Source organism: Rhinatrema bivittatum, chromosome 10 (genome assembly GCF_901001135.1).
Source record: "Rhinatrema bivittatum chromosome 10, aRhiBiv1.1, whole genome shotgun sequence".
Taxonomy (NCBI): Eukaryota; Metazoa; Chordata; class Amphibia; order Gymnophiona; family Rhinatrematidae; genus Rhinatrema; species Rhinatrema bivittatum.
In genome coordinates, this window is record NC_042624.1 from 19,646,462 (window position 1) to 19,670,177 (window position 23,716).

The window sequence follows — 23,716 nt, forward strand, 5'->3', positions numbered from 1 at the left end:
GGTCCCCAAATGAAGGAGAAACATGTATGGAAGCTTTCACCAACCCTGTTCCTACACCAGACCCCTGGGATTATATGTCCAACGGCTGTAACAACAATGGGCCTTCATGGCTCAACATCTCAGGTGGAATCGAGAGAGCAGAGTATTGACTTCTAAGTTCATGAGGCACAAAAGATTATTGACGCTGAAAATTAAATGCCTGAAACGAAGGAGTAGCAACTGACAGGTCAGTGGGGAGAGCCTGAAAATGCCCTTTCCCTTTTTTTTCCATCTGAGGTTAAGAAACTTGGAAGGGCCAATATTTTCTCTAAGGGGCATGCCCCTTAGGCTTCAGTGCACCGACTGTGGTGTGCCACAGGGCAGGCACTTTTGAAGGGAAGGCAGTCCCCTGTTGATGATGTCGGGTGGCTCATCAGCTCTGCTCATCTCCTGCCTTAGGTGAAGTTGCAATGACAAAGCTTCCTTCTCCCAAAGTACCAGCTGCAGAGCAGTTGGTTTTGAAGGGGAGGGAGTCCCCTGTTGATGATGTCAAGTGGATCTTCTCCTGCCTTGGGGAAAACCGCCATGACAAAGCTTCCTTCTCTCTGCCAGCTGTAATATTCTATTCAACCACTAGAGGTCAGTGATAATGAAATAATAAATTGTATGCTATTCTCTTGGTCCCAGTACACTGAAAGTAAGTTAATATAGTTCACAGTATTTAAAGTCAGGGGCTATTTACTAATCATCCACTGGAGATCACCACTTTTTATGACTCTTAGGCCTGATTATAAAAAGAATTAAGTGGTGTGATTGCCACTAGTCCACTTGAATGCAAAGAAATAAAAGTTAAATAAAAACAAACAAAAGCAAAAAAAAAAAAAAAAAAATAAAAATATATATATATATATATATAAGGTGATCTCTTTCTGTTGGACTAACTCAGGGATTGGCAACCTGTGGCTCATGATCCATATACTGCTCTTTTGGTGCTTCCTTGCAGATCCCTCATCAGGCTTCTTTGAGTCACATCGGCCACAGGGAAATGACATTAGCAGCAATTGCACAACCTCAGCTTGACCTGCACTGCCTCCTCAGCCTACTGGGCCCTTAGCTAAGAGAGAAGAATCCTGCTGCTGAGCAAATGACTATGACAGTGCAGCCCCAGTCTCAGAGGAACAGAGTCAAGGGTGGATTGGCCTAATGGGGCTTCTACAGTGGGAGCCTTCCCTGCGGCTCCTCACTTATTCTTGAGTTCTGCCTTTTTCCTGTAGTGGTGGCACTGTGAGCCCGTTTATCTCAAACCACGCTCCCACCACCTCTCCTTTCACCAGCCCTGCCTCTACCAGCGAGAAGCAGCCTGTAGATTTAACATTGCTACCTCACTGCCGGCTGAATGCCTCCTTGCTCCAACTGCTCTCCTGTGCTGCCACCTCCCCTCATCCTTCGGCCATGGAAAAAAAAAATCAACATCAGAGCCTTCCAGTCCAATGGATCTTGATACACCAATGACCGCCACCTCCCTTAAAACTCACCCAGACCCTGTTCTCCTTGGGCCCTACTTCAATTCCCCCTGATCACCAATGTAATTAACTTCGCTGCTATTACCGAAGCCACCCCTCTGACCAAAGTGCAACTCAAATTGCAGCCCACATCTGTCAAAAAGCAGGCTGCTGGTTCTGTCACTGTCCTGGAATTCACACCAGATTAATTGACCTCCTGAGAGAGAAGTAAACAACAGTGTGCCACCAGGGAATTAACAAGAAGCTATCTGCAAATTCATTGCCATTGTTTTAAAGTCCTGCTTAAGGATAGCCTCAACTCTCCTATCCAGTGCATCCTTCAAGGCTGCTCTCCCTTCTACTGGGATAGTCATCCTTTTGGTAACAGCATACAAAAGTGCATCCACTTTAGGAAAACGCAATTGCTCTCTCACAGCCAGATCCAGGGGGTACAGTCCTACCAAAGCTCATCCCCCTTTAAAATTAGCTTCCGGGGCACCCCATTCAAGATCAATCAATTCTTGAATGGCCTCCATAATAGGGAAGAAACATGAGACTTTATGCAAAGAAATCAAAATGGGATTTTTCTTTGACTCAGACATGGATTCAGCTGCTCAGTACCCCAGCAGATTCAATGTCTGAAAAATCAGAGCTGGTAACTCATCTCTTTGAAAGAAATGCAACATAATTCTATATGGCTCCAATCCTGGAGGAATTTCCCCATCCTTCAGGGAGTAAGAATCGGCATCATCATCCATGCCATCTAGGTCCCTAGCGTGGAGATCCACAGCAGATCTAGGCGTAACCCGACGCTTACCAGCAGCACCAGGCATGCGAGAATCCGCAATTTGTGATCTGGAACCACTAAGACTGTGCCTAAGATCCATGCCAAAACCAGGAGGCATCGGTCCTGTGTCCACTGAACTACCTTCCCCCCGCTGAGGAAACAGTTAGAGGAGCCCCAAAATCAGGCCACACCTCTGACAGCTCTTTTTCCATTCCCGCATCAAGCTGGGAAGAACTGGGTTTAGTAAAATCATATTAAGGCAATTCTCTTTGAGCCTCCAAACAGCGCTATTACAAGTTAGACTGAGATGCCCGAATATGGCAAACAGCACAAAGGGCAAGGCGCTTAGGCTTCTTTGTTATTGGTGTCATCAGGTTGTTAGTAAGCTCTAATAGGCGTCTGATAACAGTGCGCCCAGCTGTGTTAGCGCTGCAAAAAATAGGCGCCCAAAGTTTATGTGCCCAAAAATTAGGTGCTCAACACAGTGTTCCGATAGGCACACAAAACTGAACTCCCACTAAGATGCTCAGACAGTGCACATAAATATTTATTTTTTTATTTTATTTAACAGCTTTTATATACCGGTATTCGTAGATACATCATATCGGTTTACATAGAAACGTAACACGAGAATCCAAGGAACAGGGAGTAGAAACTTGGAGGAGGGGGTGTCAACGGACCAGAATAATAACTGCATGAAATCTATAATACATTTTATAAAGGAAGCAATAGAGGCGTTAACAGGAGAAACTATATATACAGCGGATATGGAGGAGGGAGGAGATATGAGATAAAAAGATATGAGATAAAAACTATATATACAGCGGAGGGAGGAGAAGTTATTAACATAGATGTGTTAACAGGAGAAACTATATATACAGCGGATATGAGATAAAAACATTGTTGTGATGAGAAATAAGGTATTAATAGGGAAAAAAGGAAGAGGAAGGAAGGATGAGTAGTTATTAAGATTAACAAATAAGTGCATGCATGCATAACTAAGCATCCAGGCAGGCACCCCTATGTGCCCAACTAGTTGCACAAACTGGAAGCACTACTGAATGCACAGTCGGGCACACAAGCATGAACCAACATAACTGAAGAGGGCAATCTAATGCGCTAGAAAAACTGCACGAAAATGCTGTTGCAGCCTACCACATGGAGAACTCAAGCGGGGCCTAGCCAAAAAGGCTGCTCAACCCGCCAAACTGCCCACAACCTCTAAGCTCCCCTGGAGGCGGGAACAAATGTTGGATTTGCACGCCGAGCAAGGAAACCGGAGGGGAGAGGAATTTCTACTTAACTCCCCTTCTTCATTCTCCCTTCTCTCTTTTTTTTTTTTTTAATTACCTGAGCTCAGCCCATCTGGCTGAGTACAAGGTCAGTCTCTGGCTGCAGGGGGAGAGGGCAAGGACCTTTACCACTGCACTCGGCTTCCTGTACCCATTTGCCTTTCAGCTGTTTTTGGTATTTTTTTTTTTTTACAGCTAAGTCCATGCAGGCTGAAAACCAGCTACTGGACCAAGGCACTCATTTGAGGGAGGGATCCAAGGATTTCACCTCAGGAATTCTTGACTGAAAGAAGGACCATAAGGTATCACCACAGGAGAGCAGGCAAATTATTTTTCCTTTTTCTTTTCTCCTTTAACATTTTTAAGCAATACCCAGTAGGGAGATGCACAACCATCTCTGGAGACAGAGAATACTGGTGGGCTGATGTCAGTGCAGGGATATATATACCGTGATGTCAGCTTTGCTCTGTCTCCATTTGCTGGTAGAAGTGCATAACCCACTGGTTCTGGATCCACCTGTCCGTATGCTAAGAAAGTGCAGTTACCAAAACAAATCTGTCTAATTGGCTAGAGGACTCTATCATGCACTTTTATGCATTGGTTGGTTTACAGACTACAGAATATAAAAGTGTAAAAAATAAATAAATGTCTAATCAGGTGAAAGTTAATGGTGATTGCCGTAGGTCATCTCAGGGTACTTCTCTTGAAGACAATGGCAAAGCTGTTACTTGATCACTTGTTCAGATCTTCACATCTGGTAACTTTGGATAGGTTTGGTGCAGCCTGTTCACACAGTAGTCCAATCTCTACTTAGTGGAGCTAGTGGTCTTTGAGTAATTGCTCTGGAATGCAACTTTTAGCTTCAAACTTCCTACATGTTACGGCTAATTCATGCCTGGCTTGTCGACTGAAAAAGCAAGTTTGCTTACTTGTAAACAGGGTTCTCCGTAGACAGCAGGATTAATTAGCTATTCTTAATACTTGCCCATCTTCCTGGAGAGTGGATTACCTTGCTAAAGCTTAAACTCTAACATAGTTACATAGTGTTGGCAGAAAGAGACCAAATGATCCATCTAGTCTGCCCAGCAAGTTTCTTATGGTAGTAATTGCCACTCTGTACAGGTTACCCCCATGTGTCTGTTAAGGGTAGTAACTGCTGCTTCATGCAGTATACTGGGCTCACAAGGCAATATGTGCATTGGTAACTCCTGCACATGCTTAGTATACAGATGTGTCTATGTTGGCGCCGTCAGATGACATCACCTACATAACACAGTAGCAAGAATTCTAGTAAGAGCAACAACATTTGGCAACATAAAACCTATTCTATCTCAGCTACACCATTAGAGAGCTGGATCAAGTTCAAAACACTGTGCTTAGTCTTCAAATGCATGAACATGACTGTCCTGCAGCAGACTTCAAGCCTTTAGCTGTTACACACCAAAGATCTGGAGCATGCTCCCATTATCCCTACAGTTGGAGCCCAACTACCTCACCCTAAAGCATTTATTTATTTATTACAAGTTTTTTATATACCGGTATTCGTTTTCACAACATATCGGTTTACATGGAACATATTAACGAGGAGAAGAGATACATTTAACCGGTGAACTTCAAAAATAGCTTTTTAGCCAAGCATTCCCAGTAGAGACTTCTTGTCCAACAACCTAGTTACCACAGAAGTATTCCTATTTCTAGTGCAACAACAAAACAAAATAACCTAATTATGAATCTGTCTTTAAATTATGTAGTTGCTCAACCAATATTCTGTTTTAGTCTATTGCTTGTCTTTTTAAGCATTTTAGAGATACTTTGTATTTTAAATATTTTAAGATGCTGATTATATTTTTTAGACTTTATTTTAGAAGATTATTTGTATATTTTATTTGGTGTTAATGTATTGGTTATATTTTATGTCTTTATTATTTTTTATCATTTTATGCACTTTTGCTGTGTATGTTTGAACTGTAAGCCACTACAGGCCTTGGTATTATAGAAACATAGAAACATAGAAATGATGGCAGAAGAAGACCAACGGCCCATCCAGTCTGCCCAGCAAGCTTCACACATTTTTTTTCTCATACTTATCTATTTCTCTTAGCTCTTTGGTTCTATTTCCCTTCCACCCCCACCATTAATGTAGAGAGCAGTGATGGAGCTGCATCCAAGTGAAATATCAAGCTTGATTAGTTAGGGGTAGTAACCGCCGCAATAAGCAAGCTACACCCATGCTTATTTGTTTTACCCAGACTATGTTATTCAGCCCTTATTGGTTGTTTTTCTTCTCCCCTACCGTTGAAGCAGAGAGCTATGCTGGATAAGCGTGAAGTATTAGTTTTTCTTCTCCCCTGCTGTTGAAGCAGAGAGCTATGCTGGATATGCGTGAAGTATCAGTTTTTCTTCTCCCCTGCCGTTGAAGCAGAGAGCTATGCTGGTTATGCGTGAAGTATCAGTTTTTCTTCTCCCCTGCCGTTGAAGCAGAGCTATGCTGGTTATGCGTGAAGTATCAGTTTTTCTTCTCCCCTGCCGTTGAAGCAGAGAGCTATGCTGGATATGCGTGAAGTATCAGTTTTTCTTCTCCCCTGCCGTTGAAGCAGAGAGCTATGCTGGATATGCGTGAAGTATCAGTTTTTCTTCTCCCCTGCCGTTGAAGCAGAGAGCTATGCTGGATATGCGTGAAGTATCAGTTTTTCTTCTCCCCTGCCGTTGAAGCAGAGAGCTATGCTGGATATGCGTGAAGTATCAGTTTTACTTCTCCCCTGCCGTTGAAGCAGAGAGCTATGCTGGATATGCGTGAAGTATCAGTTTTTGTTCTCCCCTGCCGTTGAAGCAGAGAGCTATGCTGGTTATGCGTGAAGTATCAGTTTTTCTTCTCCCCTGCCGTTGAAGCAGAGAGCTATGCTGGATATGCGTGAAGTATCAGTTTTTCTTCTCCCCTGCCGTTGAAGCAGAGAGCTATGCTGGATATGCATTGAAAGTGAAGTATCAGGCTTATTTGGTTTGGGGTAGTAACCGCCGTAACAAGCCAGCTACTCCCCACTTTGTGAGTGCAAATCCTTTTTTCCACATTTCCTCTTGCTGTTGAAGCTTAGAGCGATGTTGCACAGTAACCATGTGTATGTTTATTGAATAAGGGTATTATCTCCAGGCAGTAGCCGTCATTCTGGCGAGCCACCCACTCTTCATTGACGGCCTCTTGACTTTATGGATCCACAGTGTTTATCCCACGCCCCTTTGAAGTCCTTCACAGTTCTGGTCTTCACTACTTCCTCCGGAAGGGCATTCTAGGCATCTACCACCCTCTCTGTGAAGAAATACTTCCTGACATTGGTTCTGAATCTTCCTCCCTGGAGCTTCAAATCATGACCCCTGGTTCTGCTGATTTTTTTCCTACGGAAAAGGTTTGTCGTTGTCTTTGGATCATTAAAACCTTTCAAGTATCTGAAAGTCTGTATCATATCACCTCTGCTCATCCTTTCCTCCAGGGTGTACATATTTAGATTCTTCAATCTCTCCTCATAAGTCATTTGATGAAGACCTTCCACCTTTTTGGTCGCCCTTCTCTGGACCGCCTCCATCATGTCTCTGTCTCTTTGGAGATACGGTCTCTAGAACTGAACACAATACTCCAGGTCAGGTCTCACCAAGGACCTGTACAAGGGAATAATCATTTCCCTTTTCTTACTCGATATTCCTCTCTCTATGCAGCCCAGCATTCTTCTGGCTTTAGCTATCGCCTTGTCACATTGTTTCGCCGACTTCAGATCATTAGACACCATCACCCCAAGATCTCTCTCCTGCTCCGTGCACATCAGCCTTTCTCCCCCCATCGAATACAGTTCATTCGGATTTCCACTCCCCATATGCATGACTCTGCACTTCTTGGCATTGAATCTCAGCTGCCATATCTTCGACCACTCTTCCAGCTTCCTTAAATCCCGTCTCATTCTCTCCACTCTTTCCGGCGTGTCCACTCTGTTGCAGATCTTAGTGTCATCCGCAAAAAGACATACCTTACCTTCTATCCCTTCGCAATGTCGCTCACAAAGATATTGAAAAGGACCGGTCCCAACACCGATCCCTGCGGTACACTGCTTAAAACCACTCTCTCTTCAGAGAGAGTTCCATTTACCATCACACATTGTCTTCTGTCCGTCAACCAGTTTGCAATCCAGGCCACCACCTCGGCACTCACTCCTAAGCTTCTCATTTTATTCACCAGTCTCCTGTGCGGGACAGTGTCAAAAGCTTTGCTGAAATCCAAGTAGATAACATCGAGTGCTCTTCCTTGATCCAATTCCTTGGTTACCCAGTCAAAAAAGTCAATCAGATTTGTCCGACAGGGTCTTCCAATGGTGAATCCATGCTGCCTCTGGTCCAGCAATTCTCCCGACTGTATTAGCAGTCTATACAAATGACCAATAAATAACTCATTCTGCTGTCTACGGAGAAGCTTGTTTACAGGAAAGAAAATTCACTTTACTTCACTACTGTGCTCTTTTAAAAATGTAATGATCATCATGAAGCCTAAGATCAGAAAATCAATGTTTACTGGACATTGCAAGCCACAACATTATTAGACTTTCTGAAATCTGAGAATAATTACTCTCAGTGGCAGGTATACAATTATGGAATCAGCTACCTTTAACCTTGAGAAAACATAAAAATGTTGCAACTTTAAAAAAAACCCAGCTTAAAGCTCATTTATTCAGACGGGCATTCTGCTAAGAAGAATAATTGCTGCCTGTTTCTGCTCAGTATGATCTATAAATGGATGGGAGAGCGCCGCGGTAGATGCAATCCCCTTTACAGAAGAGAATGTGAAAATTAATAATTCCTATACTACTAGCCTGATGTCATAGACTTTTAGTTAATATGTATTAGGACAACTCAGTAGATCTATATTAACCCCTGTTGTGATTTATAGTATGAATGTGACTTTTGTAAACCATTGTGATCTTTATTTGGAACGAGGGTATATAAAATGTCTAAATAAATAAATGAAATAAGTGCCTACCTGGAAATTATTTTTATCTCACTGTTAATAATAACCACTATATTAGAAATTTTGTGAATAAACCACATGTACTCACCCAAATGACATGTATGTCATAAACCAAATAGTCCTTAACGATCTATATGTTACCGGTTTTTAATGGCACCTTGTTGTAAAATACAAACTACTCGCTACTATATGTGCCCTATTGTAAACCATTGTGATGCTAAATAACTTAATGACGGTATAGAAAAACTGTTAAATAAATAAATAAGAGAAAGTATAGAAAGAGCTAGGAAACCTGAAAGTGGACAAGGCCATGGGACCAGATGAGGTACATTCCAGGATATTGTTGGGAATCCCATCCGCGTCACCCTCCCTCCACACCGCTCCAATGCAGGCCGCTCTGGGGACTTGCTGCGGCGTCCTCCCCACGAGGGAGATGCCACCGACTTCCTCCTGGGCCCTGCCTCCTTAGGTGCACACACGCAGCTAAGTCAGCTTCTTAAAGGGGCCGTGGCGGGAAACCTCGGCCCGGCCCCCAACTTGGACGCCATCAGCTGGGGCTATTTAAGCCCACTCCAGGCACCCATTCCTTGCCTTGGCAACAGGTCAGCTCTTTGGAGTAGCTAGTTGCTGCATTCCTGCTTGTTCCAGTTTCCATTCCTGGGTTCCTGTGTTCCTGCTCCCTTGGTTCCGCTCCTTCTCCTGGTTCCAGTCTTCGGATTGTCTTCTCGGTTCTGACTTCGGCCTGGCTTCCTGATTCTGCCGTCTTCTGCTCATCCTGACCTTTGACGTGTTCTCTGGCTCCTGCTTGTCTTCTGCCTGCCCCGATGTCTGGCCTGGTTCCTCGTGCTGCACTGTTGCTGCCTGCCCTGACTCCTGGACTGTCTTCATTCTTCTGAACTTAGAAACATAGAAACATAGAAATGACGGCAGAAGAAGACCAAATGGCCCATCCAGTCTGCCCAGCAAGCTTCCCTCATTTCTTCTCTCATACTTATCTGTTTCTCTTAGCTCTTGGTTCTAATTCCCTTCCACCCCCACCATTAATGTAGAGAGCGGTGATGGAGCTGCATCCAAGTGAAATATCTAGCTTGAGTAGTTAGAGGTAGTAGGGGTAGTAACCGCCGCAATAAGCAAGCTACACCCATGCTTATTTGTTTTTACCCAGATTATGTTATACAGCCCTTATTGGTTGTTTATCTTCTCCCCTGCCGTTGAAGCAGGGAGCTATGCTGGATATGCGTGAGGTATCAGTTTTTTTCTTCTCCCCTGCCATTGAAGCAGAGAGCTATGCTGGATATGCATTGAAAGTGAAGTATCAGGCACATTTGGTTTGGGGTAGTAACCGCCGTAACAAGCCAGCTACTCCCCGCTTTGTGAGTGTGAATCCTTTTTTCTTCTCCCCTGCCGTTTAAGCAGAGAGCTCTGCTGGATGTGTGAAGTAACAGTTTTTCTTTTCCCCTGCTGTTGAAGCAGAGAACTATGCTGGATATGCATTGAAGTGAAGTATAAGAATGGAGTGATCAAGCTAGTTGAAAGGCATCAGGAATAGAGGAAGGTGGAGGTAGTAATTTGGATATTTGGTTTGGGGTAGTAACCGCCGTAACAAGCCAGCTACTCCCGTCTTTGTGAGTGCAAATCCTTTTTTCCACATTTCCTCTTGCTGTTGAAGCTTAGAGTGATGTTGGAGTCACAGTAACCATGTGTATGTTTATTGAATAAGGGTATTGTCTCCAGGCAGTAGCCATCATTCTGGCGAGTCACCCACTCTTCATTGGAGGCCTCTGGACTTTATGGATCCACAGTGTTTATCCCACGCCCCTTTGAAGTCCTTCACACTTCTACCAGCCTCGACCCGGACTGCCTTCTTAGCTTCCTTCCGTGGATTTCCCTCCGCCAGGAGACCCCTGCCTAAGTCCTGCTGGCCCTGGCACCCAAGGGCTCAACCTGAGAGGAACGAGGGCTGGTATAGGTGAAGTTCTTGTCGGGTCTCCTGGTCCTGCACCACCTCCCGGCTATGAGAACCACTAGAGGGCCTTCTCTCAGTGGGTATTCCAGCTCTTGAGCTGGCTCAAGGGTCCACAGCACTAACAGTTTGCCAAGGCCATGGACCCGGCGGACCTCTATGGCCTCCAGGCCATCCCGGGCCTGGATCAATGCCTACAACAGTAGCAATATTGTTTGGACTTTTTGGCAGCCACAGTTGAACGTCTGGCTAACTGCCTAGACTCAACACCCCAGTCAGCAGTTCTGCCTCCGCCTCCCGTTCCAGCACTGGAGCCTTCTGCCTCTCTGCATCTGCCGGCACCGCCCCGTTATGCTGGGGATCCTAAGCAGTGCCAGGGTTTCCTCAACCATTGCTTTATGCGCTTTTCTCTCCAGCCAGTGTAGTTCACTTCAGACTAGGTCAAGATGACCTACATCCTATTCTTATTGGATGGCAAGGCCCTGGCTTGGGCCTTCCCCCCTGTGGGAGCATGGCGACTCCTTGCTTGGGGACCTTCAGCGGTTCATCCACACATTTAAGCAGGTCTTTGACAAGCCATCTCGACAGTCCGCAGCTGCCACGGAGCTTCTCCATCTACGCCAGGGATCCCGACCCTTGGCTGACTACACAGTCAAATTTTGCACGCTGGCTTCGGAACTGGGCTGGCGGGAGGACAGCCTGCGAAGTATTTTCCTTGAAGGCCTGACCTCAAGGATTAAGGACGAACTTGCTGCTTAGGAACTCCCTGATGACCTAGAGTCTCTGATTGACTTGACCGGGCGGATCGACCGCCATCTATAGCAGTGTGCCCAAGAATTGAAACCGGGGCATAGGCCAATTCCACTGGCTCCTTCCTTCTCTCAACCGCTGGCTCCTCCTCCTCCTCCTGCTGAGCACAAATCATCGCGTGGTGAAGAACCCATGCAGCTGGGTTGCAGTCCTCTCACTCACAAAGAGAAGCAGCGGCGTCGCTCACTTGGCCTCTGCCTCTATTGTGGCGGCAAGGGCCACTTGTTGGCTCAGTGCACGGAACGTCCAGGAAACTCCCGAGCCTAGGCATCACAGGGGAGCTGACCTTAGGCTGTGTGAATCCTGCTTCCCAATACATGTTTCCTGTGTCCCTTACATACTTGGGAGGATCATTCTCTACGCTGGCTTTCATTGACTCGGGAAATGGAGGTGTTCATTAACCTGAGGCTTTTATCTCTCGGGGAGTTCACAGCCCAAGGTGCAAATCTCTTGGGCACAGAAAGCTGGTAACCAAGGAAAACTCTCAGCCTTATATTTCTAAGCAATAATCTTTATTCAGAAAAATGCAAAGACAGCAAGAAAGGTTACAACAGTTTCTTGTGAGTAGCTGAAGCCGCCTAATAGTGGTGTGCTCCAAAAACCTACTCAGTTTTACAAGATACATTACTTTCTTATATACATGTATTACTGACAATGTTTTACTTTTTTTTCTTTTTGGGACTGCTCCTTATTTGGAGTGGAATATTACTGAAACTTGCTGAAACTAAGGCTGCCTACGTGTCATGTCTGGTACACTCCCTTCCTCCCCATTCTTCAGTTAGGCCTTGTGACGTGGGCGAACTTCTATACCAACTGTTTCAGTTTTCTCACTCAAGGTTATTTGCTCATATTAACAAAAATGCATTCTTTCCTTGTGCTGAGCTGTTCTTTTATTTTATTATTTAATCCAGGTTATCCTCAGAGGGTACTTCATTTTGGCTGACTTGGTGGAACAGCTACAGCTCCCAGTACTACCAAGAATTCCACCACTGCGAATATCCTTCATTCACGGAAGTCCCCTTCCTGGTCGAGTCGCCGCCATTACTGCTCCAGTGTCTCTCCGCACCGGGATTCGCCACAAGGAAGAGATCACCTTCTTTATTCTGGAAAAAGTGATTCACCCTGTAGTGTTGGGGCTACCCTGGCTCCAAAAGCACTCACTGTGCATAGATTGTGAGACTCTTCAAATCACTGTCTGGAGCCCAGCCTGCTTCTCCTCCTGCTTACCTGAATTACCCCGGTCTCGTATACCTCTGGCTACCACCTCCTTGGCCCTTCCAGCTCACTATGCGGACTTCGCTGATGTGTTCTCAAAAGAGAAGGCCAAGACTCTCCCCGAGCACTGGCCTTTTGACTGTGCTATTGATCTACTACTCGACTCCACTCCTCCTTGAGGCCAAGTTTACCACTTGGTCTGACCCAGCATGGCAATTTCTTATGTTCTTATTTTCTTAATGTCACAATATATCCAAGACAATCTGAAGAGGGGATTCATTCGACCTCCCTGGCAGGAGCCAGTTTTTTCTTCGTGGCCAAGAAGGATGGCTCCCTAAGACCATGCATAGACTACCGTGGTCTCAATGCCATCACCCGTCAGGACAGGTACCCTCTTCCGCTCATCCCAGAGCTCTTAGACCACCTGCAAGGGGCCAAGGTTTTTATGAAGCTCGACCTCCGAGAGGCATATAATTTAGTACGTATAAAGCCTGGCGATGAATGGAAAACCGCCTTCGATATCTGTGATGGGCATTATGAGTATTTAGTAATGACCTTTGGATTGTGCAATGCTCCGGCGGTCTTCCAAAACCTCATGAATGAGGTCTTTTGGGACATGCTCCACTCCTGTGTGATCGTCTACCTGGATGATGTGCTGGTATATTCCAAGGATCTTCCCAATCATTGCAAGGAGGTGCTACCTGTACTCCAATGCCTCCCGGAACACCACCTTTTTGCCAAACTTGAGAAGTGCCTCTTTGAGCAGGAGTTTCTCCCATTTCTGGGATACATAGTATCCACCACCGTTTTCCATATGGACCCCGAGAAGGTCGCAAGTATCATGGACTGGCCACGTCCTGTGGGGATCCATGCCCTTCAGCGCTTCCTCGGTTTTGCTAATTTCTATCGCACTTCATCCCTCACTACTCACACATGGTAGCTCCTCTCACCGGCCTTACTAGGAAGGGTTCCACCAGAGGTGCTTCAGGCATTTGAAGAACTGAAACAGGCCTTCCTTCATGACTCCTGCCTGTGTCACCCTGACCCTTCATGTCCATTTGTAGTAGAGGTGGATGCATCTGACTCTGCGGTGGGAGCTGTACTCAGCCAGTTCTCTTGCAATGGTGCTCTATTACCCTGCTCATATTTTGCCTGAAAATTCTCTCCCACCGAGAGAAACTATGGTATCGGTGACAAGGAGCTCCTAGCGATAAAGATGGCATTCGAGGAGTGGCAGCAATGGCTGGAGGGGGCTCAACACCCTGTTACCATATACACAGATCACAAGAACTTAGAATACTTGTGCCAGGCTCAGCGGCTGAATCCTCGGCAGGCACGTTGGTCCCTGTTCTTCAGCCAATTTAACTTTTCTCTGCAGTATTGTCCGGCCTAAAAAAATACTAGAGTTGATGCTCTCTCCCATACTTCAGAGACCGAAGACACCCCGGCCACACCCCAATATATTTTGGACCTAGCTAAAATCTACCTTGCAGCCCCAACATTATTCCACCAGGCAAGACGGTTGTGCCGCTCCGCCTTCACAGGAAGATCCTATCCTAGGCACTCAACTTTTTGACTGCCGGCCATCCCGGCAGGACCCGCACACTGGAGGTTCTGACCCACTACTACTGGTGGCCTCACGTCGATTGAGAGATCCGAGCATATGTCAGTTCTTGTCCAACCTGTGCCCGACAGAAGCCACTGCTTGGCCGCCCATGGGGACTCTTGCAGCCGCTTCCCGTTCCTGAGGAACCTTAGACCCACATCTCCACGGACTTCGTGGTAGACCTACCAGTGTCCGAAGGGAAGCAAGTCATATGGGTAACTATTGACAGGTTCTCGAAGAAGGCCCACTTCGTGGCACTCCCGAAACTCCCCACTACACCCGAACTCACCCATTTGTTTTCTCAACATATCTTTCGTCTGCATGGTCTACCAAGACCTCTGATCGGGGATCGCAATTCACAGCCAAATATTGGTGGGCACTGTGCAAGAAATTCAGGGTTCAACTGGATTTCACAAGGAAATGGCTAGGCAGAGCGGACTAACTGCACTCTAAAAGGATACTTCTGCTCTTTTGTGGGAGACAGACAGGAAGTCTGGGCAGCTCTACTGCCTTGGGCAGAATTCTCCTATAACCATCATGTCCATTCTGTGACAGGAGCATCCCCTTTTCAAATCATCTCTGGAAAGCAACCATCACTATTGCCTCTATCATTGGCTGTGCCCTCGCCTGCAGCTCAACTTACGGCCTAGCAGCTCCACGCGCTCTGGAACTCCACCCACACTAACCGAGTCCGCCAAGAAGGGTGCGGACAAACACCATCACCAGGCTCTGCTCTTCAGCCCTGGAGATCAGGTGTGGTGAGCACTCACCAAATTCGCCTTAGAGTACCCTCGATGCAGTTGGCGCCCAAGTACATTGGACCCTTCTCAGTGAGCGAGCGCCTGGGTCCAGTCTCTTATCATCTGCGCTTATCATTGGGCCTGAGGATACATGATGTTTTTCATGTCTCTCTATTGAAACCCCTAGTGCTTTCTGCCTTTCAGTGCAAGCGGTTGCTGACAAGGATCGTGTTTACCAAGTCCAGGACATACTGGACATTAGGTACAACTACAGATGCTGGGAATACTTAATCCCCTGGGAGGGCTTCGGCCCAGAGGAAAACACTTGGGAGCCTTCCTCCAACATCTTGGATAAATCTCTCCTCCATCAGTTCCATTGTGATCACCCTGACAAGCTTGCTCCTTCTGTGAGGGGGCATAAGGGGGGTATTGTTGGGAATCACCGGCAGATGCCGGCATCAGCTTCCCTCCACACCGCTCCAATGCAGGCCACTCCAGGGCCTTGCCACAGTGTCCTCCCCATGAGGGTGATGCCGCTGACTTCCTCTGGGCCCCACCTCCTTAGGTGCACGCGCGCAGCCAAGTCAGCTTCTTAAAGAGGCCGTGGTGGGAAACCTCGGCCCGGCCCCCAATTTGGGCATCATCAGCTGGGGCTATTTATGCCCACTCCAGGCACCCATTCCTTGCTTTGGCAACAGGTCAGCTCTTTGGAGTAGCTAGTTGCTGCGTTCCTGCTTGTTCCAGCTCCTGTTCCTGTGTTCCTATGTTCCTGCTCCCGTTGTTCTACTCCTTCTCTTGGTTCCAGTCTTTGGATTGTCTTCTTGGTTCTGATTTCAGCCTGGCTTCCTGATTCTGCCGTCTTCTGCCCGTCCTGACCTTTGGCGTGTTCTCTGGCTCCTGCTTGTCTTCTGCCTGCCCAGATGTCTGGCCTGGTTTCTCATGCTGCACCGTTGCTGCCTGCCCTGACTCCTGGACCATTTTCATTTTTGCACCGCCTCTCGGCTATGAGAACCACTAGAGGGCCTTCTCTCAGTGGGTATTCCAGCACTTGAGCCGGCTCATGGGTCCACAGCACTAACAGATATTGAGGGAGCTCAGAGATGTGCTGGCACATCTGATGAAAGACCAATAGATACCTGGAAATTTGAGTGGTGCTGCGTGATTGGAGAAGAGCAGTGGTGGTCCGACTTCACAAGAGTGGTATTAGAGAGGAGGCCGGAAACTAGAGGCCGGTTAATTTCAACTTGGTGGTGGGAAAATTAATGGAGACTCTGCTGAAAGAAAGGTAGTGAACTATTTAAAATCTGGTGGGTTGTTGGACCCAATGCAGCATCGATTCACTAGGGGAAGGGCCTACCAGACGAATCTGATTGACTTTTTTGATTAGGTGATGAGAGAACTGGATCAAGGAAGAGTGTTTGATGTGATTTATTTGGATTTCAGCAAAGCTTTCAATATGGTCCCACATAGGAGGCTTGTGAATAAAATGAGAAGATTGGGTGTGGGCATCAAAGTGGTGGAGTGGATTACTAACTGTTTGACTTACAGGAAATAATGTGTAATGGTAAATGGAACCCACTCTGATGAGAGAATGGTGTTAAGTGGCATGCCTCAAGGATCAGTTTTGAAACTGGTTCTGTTCAATATCTTTGTGAGTGACATTGTGGAGGGATTAGAAGGAAAAGTTTGCTTTTTTGTGGATGATACTAAAATGTGCAATAGAGTGAGCATGCCTGAAGGAGTAGAGAGAATGAAAAGTAATTTAAGAAAAATTGAAGCGTGGTCGAAAATTTGGCAGCTGTGATTCAATACCAGGAAGTACACCTGGGGTGTGGAAATCCAAAGAGCTGGTATTTAATGAAGGGAGAAAGGCTTAGGGATGTGCAGCCAAAATGTTTTCGTTGCATTTGTGATACGTATTCATGGGGGGTCAATTCCTTTTCATGCGAAAGTATGGAGAATTCCATAAGTTGTCAATCTGTCAATACGTTACTACGGCGAGTTAAATTCCTGTCCCAGCTAAAATTAAAATTAACTACAACCCCCCACCCTCCTGACCCCCCCAAGACTTACCAAAACTCCCTGGTGGTCCAGCGGGGGGTCCGGGAACTCACTCACACCCTCGGTGCTGGTTTTTCATCATGGCGTCGATAGCCTTTGTCACAGGGGCTACCGGTGCCATTGGTCAGCCCCTGTCACATGGTCACCGGCGCCATCTTGTGCTCCTACCATGTGACAGGGGCTGACCAATGGCACCGGTAACCCCTGTGACATAGTATGGGCAAAGGCTATCGGCGCCATTTTGAGTCCTGGCATCGGACGGCAGGTCGCTCCGGGACCCCCATTGGACCCACAGGGACTTTTGGCCAGCTTGGGGGGCCTCCTGACCCCCACAAGACTTGCCAAAAGTCCAGCGGGGGTCCGGGAGTGACCTCGTGCACGCCGGCCGCAGGTTGCCAATACTCAAAATGGCGCCGATCGCCTTTGCCCTCACTATGTGTGACATAGTGAGGGCAAAGGCGATCGGCGATTGCGGTTTTGTTTATCGGCTGCGCCCAAGCCAATAAACAAAAAACCCACCCCGACCCCCACAAGACTTGCCAAAAGCCCCTGGTGGTCCAGCGGGGGTCCGGGAGCGACCTCCTGCACTCGGACCGTTGGCTGCCAGTATTCAAAATGGCGCCGATAGCCTTTGCCCTTACTATGTCACAGGGGCTACGGGTGCCATTGATCAGCCCCTGTCACATGGTAGGAGCACAAGATGGTGCCGGCCATCCAGTGCTCCTACCATGTGACAGGGTCCGGCCAATGGCATGGATACCCTGTCACATGGTAAGGGCAAAGGGCCATTGGCGCCATTTTGATTAGTGGCAGCCGACGGCCCGGGAGCGGGAGATCATTCCAGGGACCCTCACTGGACCACCAGGTACCTGTAAAAAGTTTTTTGGGGGGGGGTCGGGATGGTGGGGGTCGGGAGGGTGGGGGAAGCTAAGGGATTAGTTTTAAAGGGTTGGGGTGGGTTTAGGGGTTATTTTTGTGTGCTGTTTTTCCCGCCCTCCCCCAAAATGATAAGAGAACCCTCACAATCAACATCGTGGGGTTTTCCTATCATTTTGGGGGAGCCCCCGATTTCTGACGATTTTGAAAATATCGTCCGAAGCCTGATTCACATCCCTACAAAGCAATGTGACAAGGTGGTATCTAAAGCCAGAAAGATGCTGGGCTACATAGAGAGAGAGAGATAACTAGCAGGAAAAGGGAAGTAATAATGCCCTTGTACAGATCCTTGGTAAGGCCTCACCTGGAGTACTGTGTTCAGTTCTAGAGACTGTATCTAAAAAAGGATAGAGACAGGAATGATGACCAAAAAGGTGTGGAGTTTGTTTCAGAAAACTTATGAGGAAAGCTGAAGGACCTTAATACATATACCCTGGAGGAGAGGAGGTGCAGGGGAGATTTGATACAGACCTTCAGATACGTAACTGGCATCATCAATGCACAAACTTCAAACCTTTTCTGCTGGAAAGAAAAGAGTAGAACTAGGGGTCATGATGTGAAACTCTAAGGGGAATGATCAAGAATGAATATCAGGAAATATTTCTTCACAGAGAGGGTAGTGGATGCTTGGAATACCCTCCCACAAGAGGTGGTGAAGATGAGGACAGTTAATGAATTCAAAAGAGCATGGGACAATCACTGCGGATCCCTAAAGAGTTAAAGAAATGAATGGTATAATGGGGGTAACCTGCAAAGAGTGGCAGTTGCTACTTTAACAGGACACATGGGGTAATCTGCATGGAGTGGCAGCTACTATCAGAAACTTGCTGGGCAGACTACATGACTACTTGGTCTTTTTCTGCTGTCATTACTATGTTACTATATTATATGTAAATTTATGGCAATTTAACATCATTGGAAACTAAGATGAATTTGCAAAGTTTTTGTCTTGTTTGTTTGTAAATGGTATCTAGTAATTGTTACTTTTATGATTGGTTTTATTTTGTGAGCCGCCTAGGACACAGGATAGCACAGCATTTAAGTATTTTAAATAAAATAAATAGTGGTGTGCCTTTTTTTTGTCTTATGAAGTTCTCTGATATAGCAGCATGGTAGGAGGAACTTTTGAGCACAGCTTTTCTTTGCCTGCTTACAATGTCTTATTGCCCCAACTTTAAAAACACCAACTCTGAATCAAGGTGCACTAGGATAAGTTTTCATAGGGCTTAAGAGCCTAGCTGGAGGTTAGATACCTAAATCAGTCTCTTTGAAAATTGACTAGGGCTGAACACTTAAATTTAAGTTAAGATATGGGTGACTCTGGGAGCAGAGTTTAGGGTGGGGGAAACGTCTGACTCTTTCTTCTTATTTTCAGCACTTTGTACCTAACTTACCAGATCATTCATCAAATTGCATTATGTCGTTAACACATGCAATAACAAGTTAACGCTATAATGCATGGTGCGAATGCAAATTTTTTGGATGGGTGGGATCAGGGAGGAGTTTGGGAGGGATTTATGAAAATGAGGGGAAATATTGCACATGGTTTTAATGCTGGAAATAACTACACCTTTTTTTGTGGCATTAGGCTGTGTGATATGCCTGAAATGGCCAGAATGCAATTTGTGATGCATTTTTGGAATTGCATTTTGGCCATTTCTTGGCATGGGGAGGGAAAGGGGAAAGTAGTAGAGTAGAGGGAGAGAGCCTTTGGGGAGTGCCTCACTGTGTGCACCTATTTATATCTTTATAGAAGGGCCATCTAATAGGTCGAGGTGAGGTGTTGGTGGTGGTTTAGGGTTTAGGGGCCAGTTTCGCATGTAGAGTGAGATGTACAAACAGCACAGTACACCTTGGTGAAGATTTGATGTCATTTGGAGTGAGGAAAGTCTCACAAAGATGAAATTTCTACTATGTTCTCTCACCCTAGCTTGATGGACTCTATAACAAGCTAGAGTGAGATAACATAGTACAAAATTTCATCTTTGTGAGACTCATAGTAAAGTATTTATATCTCCATAGGAGGGCCATCTAATAGGTCGAGGTGAGGTGTCAGTGGTGGTTTAGGGTTTAGGGACCAGTTTCGCATGTAGAGTGAGATGTACGAACAGCACAGTATACCTTGGTGAAGATTTGACATTATTTGGAGTGACGAAAGTCTCACAAAGATGAAATTTTGTACTATGTTATCTCACTCTAGCTTGTTATAGAGTCCATCAAGCTAGGGTGAGAGAACATAGTAGAAATTTCATCTTTGTGAGACTTTCGTCACTCCAAATAATGTCAAATCTTCACCAAGGTATACTGTGCTGTTCGTACATCTCACTCTACATGCGAAACTGGTCCCTAAACCCTAAACCACCACTGACACCTCACCTCGACCTATTAGATGGCCCTCCTATGGAGATATAAATACTTTACTATGAGGGCATTTAGCTGTTAGACCCTCAAATCTAGGACAGGGTTGGCAACTCTGATCCTCAAGTGCTGCAAACAGGACAGGTTTCCAACCTATCCATACTGTATCTGATTGCATGATGCAAATGTATATACATTGTGGCAATGGAGAACTGGATTTACCTATCCCTCATCTAGTCAAACAAACTGCATCCCTAAATTTTAGTGACTATATTTAGAACATTTTCAGCTAAATTTAGTGAGCTAACTGAAGCACTGAACAGTTTTTGACAATGGACCCCACTGTGCTCAATGGTGTTCTTGCCCTCACTACTTGTGTTTTTATTTTTTTAGCTGTGTGCCGATATCCTTTGGGCATGTCAGGAGGCCACATCCCTGATGAAGACATCACAGCTTCTAGTCAGTGGTCTGAATCCACAGCTGCCAAATACGGAAGGTGAGTTATATGCTGACCCTAAAAGCTACACCAGCAGAGAGGAACTCTAGGAGTCCTAGAGCTGTCCCTAGAAGCAACACCAGGACAAGATTTGGCAGAAATCTGCACAAAAGAAAATACATACCATTATCAGCTTGCTTCCCTTCACTCAGTCAGTTTTGGAATCTTAGACTACGATATAAGAACAAGGGAATATATTCATGCTCGCCATATGTTTTGTAGTTTAATTCAAATTCAATATTTATACTCTGTTTTTAGAATCTGTTCAAGGTGGATCACATTACAGATTAAAAACACTTAATTGTAATGGTTTGTGGGTTTGTGGACCCTTGGCCCGAGGTGAGCGTTGTTACCACCTGTGGGGAGGGGTCCCACAGGTCTACACCGTCAGGCGGCGAGGTCAGGCACAGCAGAGAACTCCAGGGGGAACTGTGGAGGGGTCCCAAGGAGCAGGACAAAAGACATAGCAAGGAGGGATCCCCACAGTTCGTGGGCAGGCTGGAGATCAGTACCTGGGCAGAGTCCTCTGAAGGGGATGGCGCTAGGCAGGCCCGCGGAGCGGGAAGCGCGACTCAGGACATGCAGGAGGTATTCCAGAGAGACAACCCCGAGGGGCGGAGCTGTACAGTGAAGGAGGTACTGATGTGATAATGTAGGCCGACCCTTCACCACGCGGAGTGAGGAAGCCCAAGACCGATCTCCAGATGATGATATAGGACAGCCCAAGGACTGGGAGGCACCGGCAGAGACCGGTGGCAGAATCAAGGGTACTGCTCCGAGGAGTCCCAAGTGTAGAACGTAGGCACCACCCCGAGGAGCAGGGAAGCGCTGACAGTCACAGAATGGAATGTAGGCACTTCCCCGAGGAGCAGGGAAGCACAGAGGTAGAACTCCCAAGTGGTGAAGGTGTTCTCAGAAGCGGCTCCAAGGAGTGGGGAGCCAGCAGGATAGGAGTTACTGGAAGGCGCTAGCCCGAGGAACAGGGGAAGCCAGGAGACCAAGTGCCCATAGAGTGTGCACGCTGACCCCCGAGGTGCAGGTACCAGGCAGGGTCCAGAGTCCAATAAGGTCCAATAGCATTACCATAGGAATGGCAGAGCCAGGAGCTCGTAGAGTAGTAATGGAATTCGTTGCCAAGTCAGCTAGCTGAGGGCGAAGGTGGAGCTTAAGTACTCTGATGCAATGACGTCATCAATCTGGGACGCCCCCTGAGGTTCCGAAGAGGCTTTAAAAGAGGATCCGGTGGCACGTGCACGCACCTAGTAAGGCCCAGAGTCGGCATGGAGGACAGAGGCATCTAGACCACCATGAGGAGCCATGGGGAACGCGGCGGCAGAGACTAGTCCATGCCGCAAGCAATCCTGGAGAGGGAAGCAGGACAGTGCAGGATGGCAGGATGTGAGTAGACGCAGTTGCAGCCATCTGCGACAAAGGTCCTAACAGTAATACTGCAGAAGCATTTACAAAAAATACACACCATACAACTATTTTCAAGCCCCCAGGGCACAGCAGTATTATAATATCACAATTAAAACCTTATCACTACAATATTTACATGTACTCTAGAAAACTAATACACACCTTCGCCCATTTCCCTAAAGACTGAACAATCAGTCCAAATTGTTCTGCCAGCAAGACAAAATATTCCCTAATACAATAAACAGGCAAGAACCAAAAAAGTCTTTAGTTTTCATTGAAAATCAAGTTAGACTGTAGTAAAACTAGTGTATGCCAAGACTGTATATCCTTTGAACTGAAAGAGGAATGGATCTCATAGAAATAGACTATGCATTCAGGGACATGCTGTCATAAACAGATCCAAGTGTTGAAAAGTACTAACTTTATATGGCCATGGCCACTTCCTCCAAAAACTTGAGGCAACCCCTTCCAGGTAGATTATGTACTGGACAGGGGAAAGCCTCTCTCTTTCTCCAAGTGTCTCTGCCTGTGAGGCCTAGAACTGGAAACAGAAAAGAAACAGCTCCTATCCCCTCAAAGGCTCATCAAAAATGCCACACCAACCTCTAGGGAGCCTTTTTCAACTAGGGTTCCTCGAGAGGTTGCTAGGGATTCCATGTTAGATCATGACTGAAAAAAATAAACATTGTTTTTTGAACTTCACTCTCCATTCTGCCATTCACAGGAAAGCAATGAACTTTTTCAATAAGCTTTTTCTTATTTAACAAGCATCAAGAGTAAGGACAGAAATTGTCTAATTTTAGTTGAAGATGAAATCCATGTGTGCTTATCTCAAGTTTTACACAGAATTAAGAGTCCAAAAGGATAAAGATCATACAAGAGACTAACGGTTAGATTTTCAAACAGCACAATTTGGCGTACTTTTGTTGGCGCATCAGGCGCCAACAAAAGTATGCTGGATTTTAGTAGATACGCGCGTATCCGCTAAAATCCTGGATCGGCGCGCGCAAGGCTACCGATTCCGTATAGCCGGCGCGCGCCGAGCCACGCAGCCTACCTCCGTTCCTTCCCCTCACCTTCCCCTCCCTTCCCCTACCTAACCCACCCCCCCGGCCCTGTCAAACCCCCACATTACCTTTGTCGGGGGATTTACGCCTCCCGGAGGGAGACGTAAATCCCCGCGCGCCAGCGGGCCGCTAGCGCGCCGGGACGCGACCTGGGGGCGGGTCCGGAGGGCGCGGCCACGCCCCTGGACCGCCCCGGGCCGTAACCACGCCCTCGGACCCGCCCCTGAAACGCTACGTCCCACCCCGAAACGCCGCGCGGATCGGGTCCACCCCCGACACGCCCCCGACACGCCCCCCTCGGAAAACCCCGGGACTTACGCGAGTCCCGGGGCTCTGCGTGCGCCGGTAGGCCTATGTAAAATAGGCTCACCGGCGCGCAGGGCCCTGCTCGCGTAAATCCGGGCAGATTTACACGAGCAGGGCTCTTAAAATCCGCCCCTAAATGTTCAGTAGAATCTATCTATCTATCTATCTATATTT

At 46.7% G+C, this 23,716-nt stretch overlaps 1 protein-coding gene across 2 annotated transcripts in view; it reads left to right on the forward strand.

Annotated features, from left to right (window-relative positions):
• Positions 1–23,716, forward strand: part of DDR2 (discoidin domain receptor tyrosine kinase 2) — a 662,671-nt gene that overhangs the window by 55,498 nt on the left and 583,457 nt on the right. For both annotated transcript variants that reach the window (XM_029618162.1, XM_029618161.1), the window contains exon 3: positions 20,648–20,750. In XM_029618162.1, the coding sequence (XP_029474022.1) occupies positions 20,648–20,750 (103 nt within the window). The remainder of the gene's footprint in view (positions 1–20,647; positions 20,751–23,716) is intronic.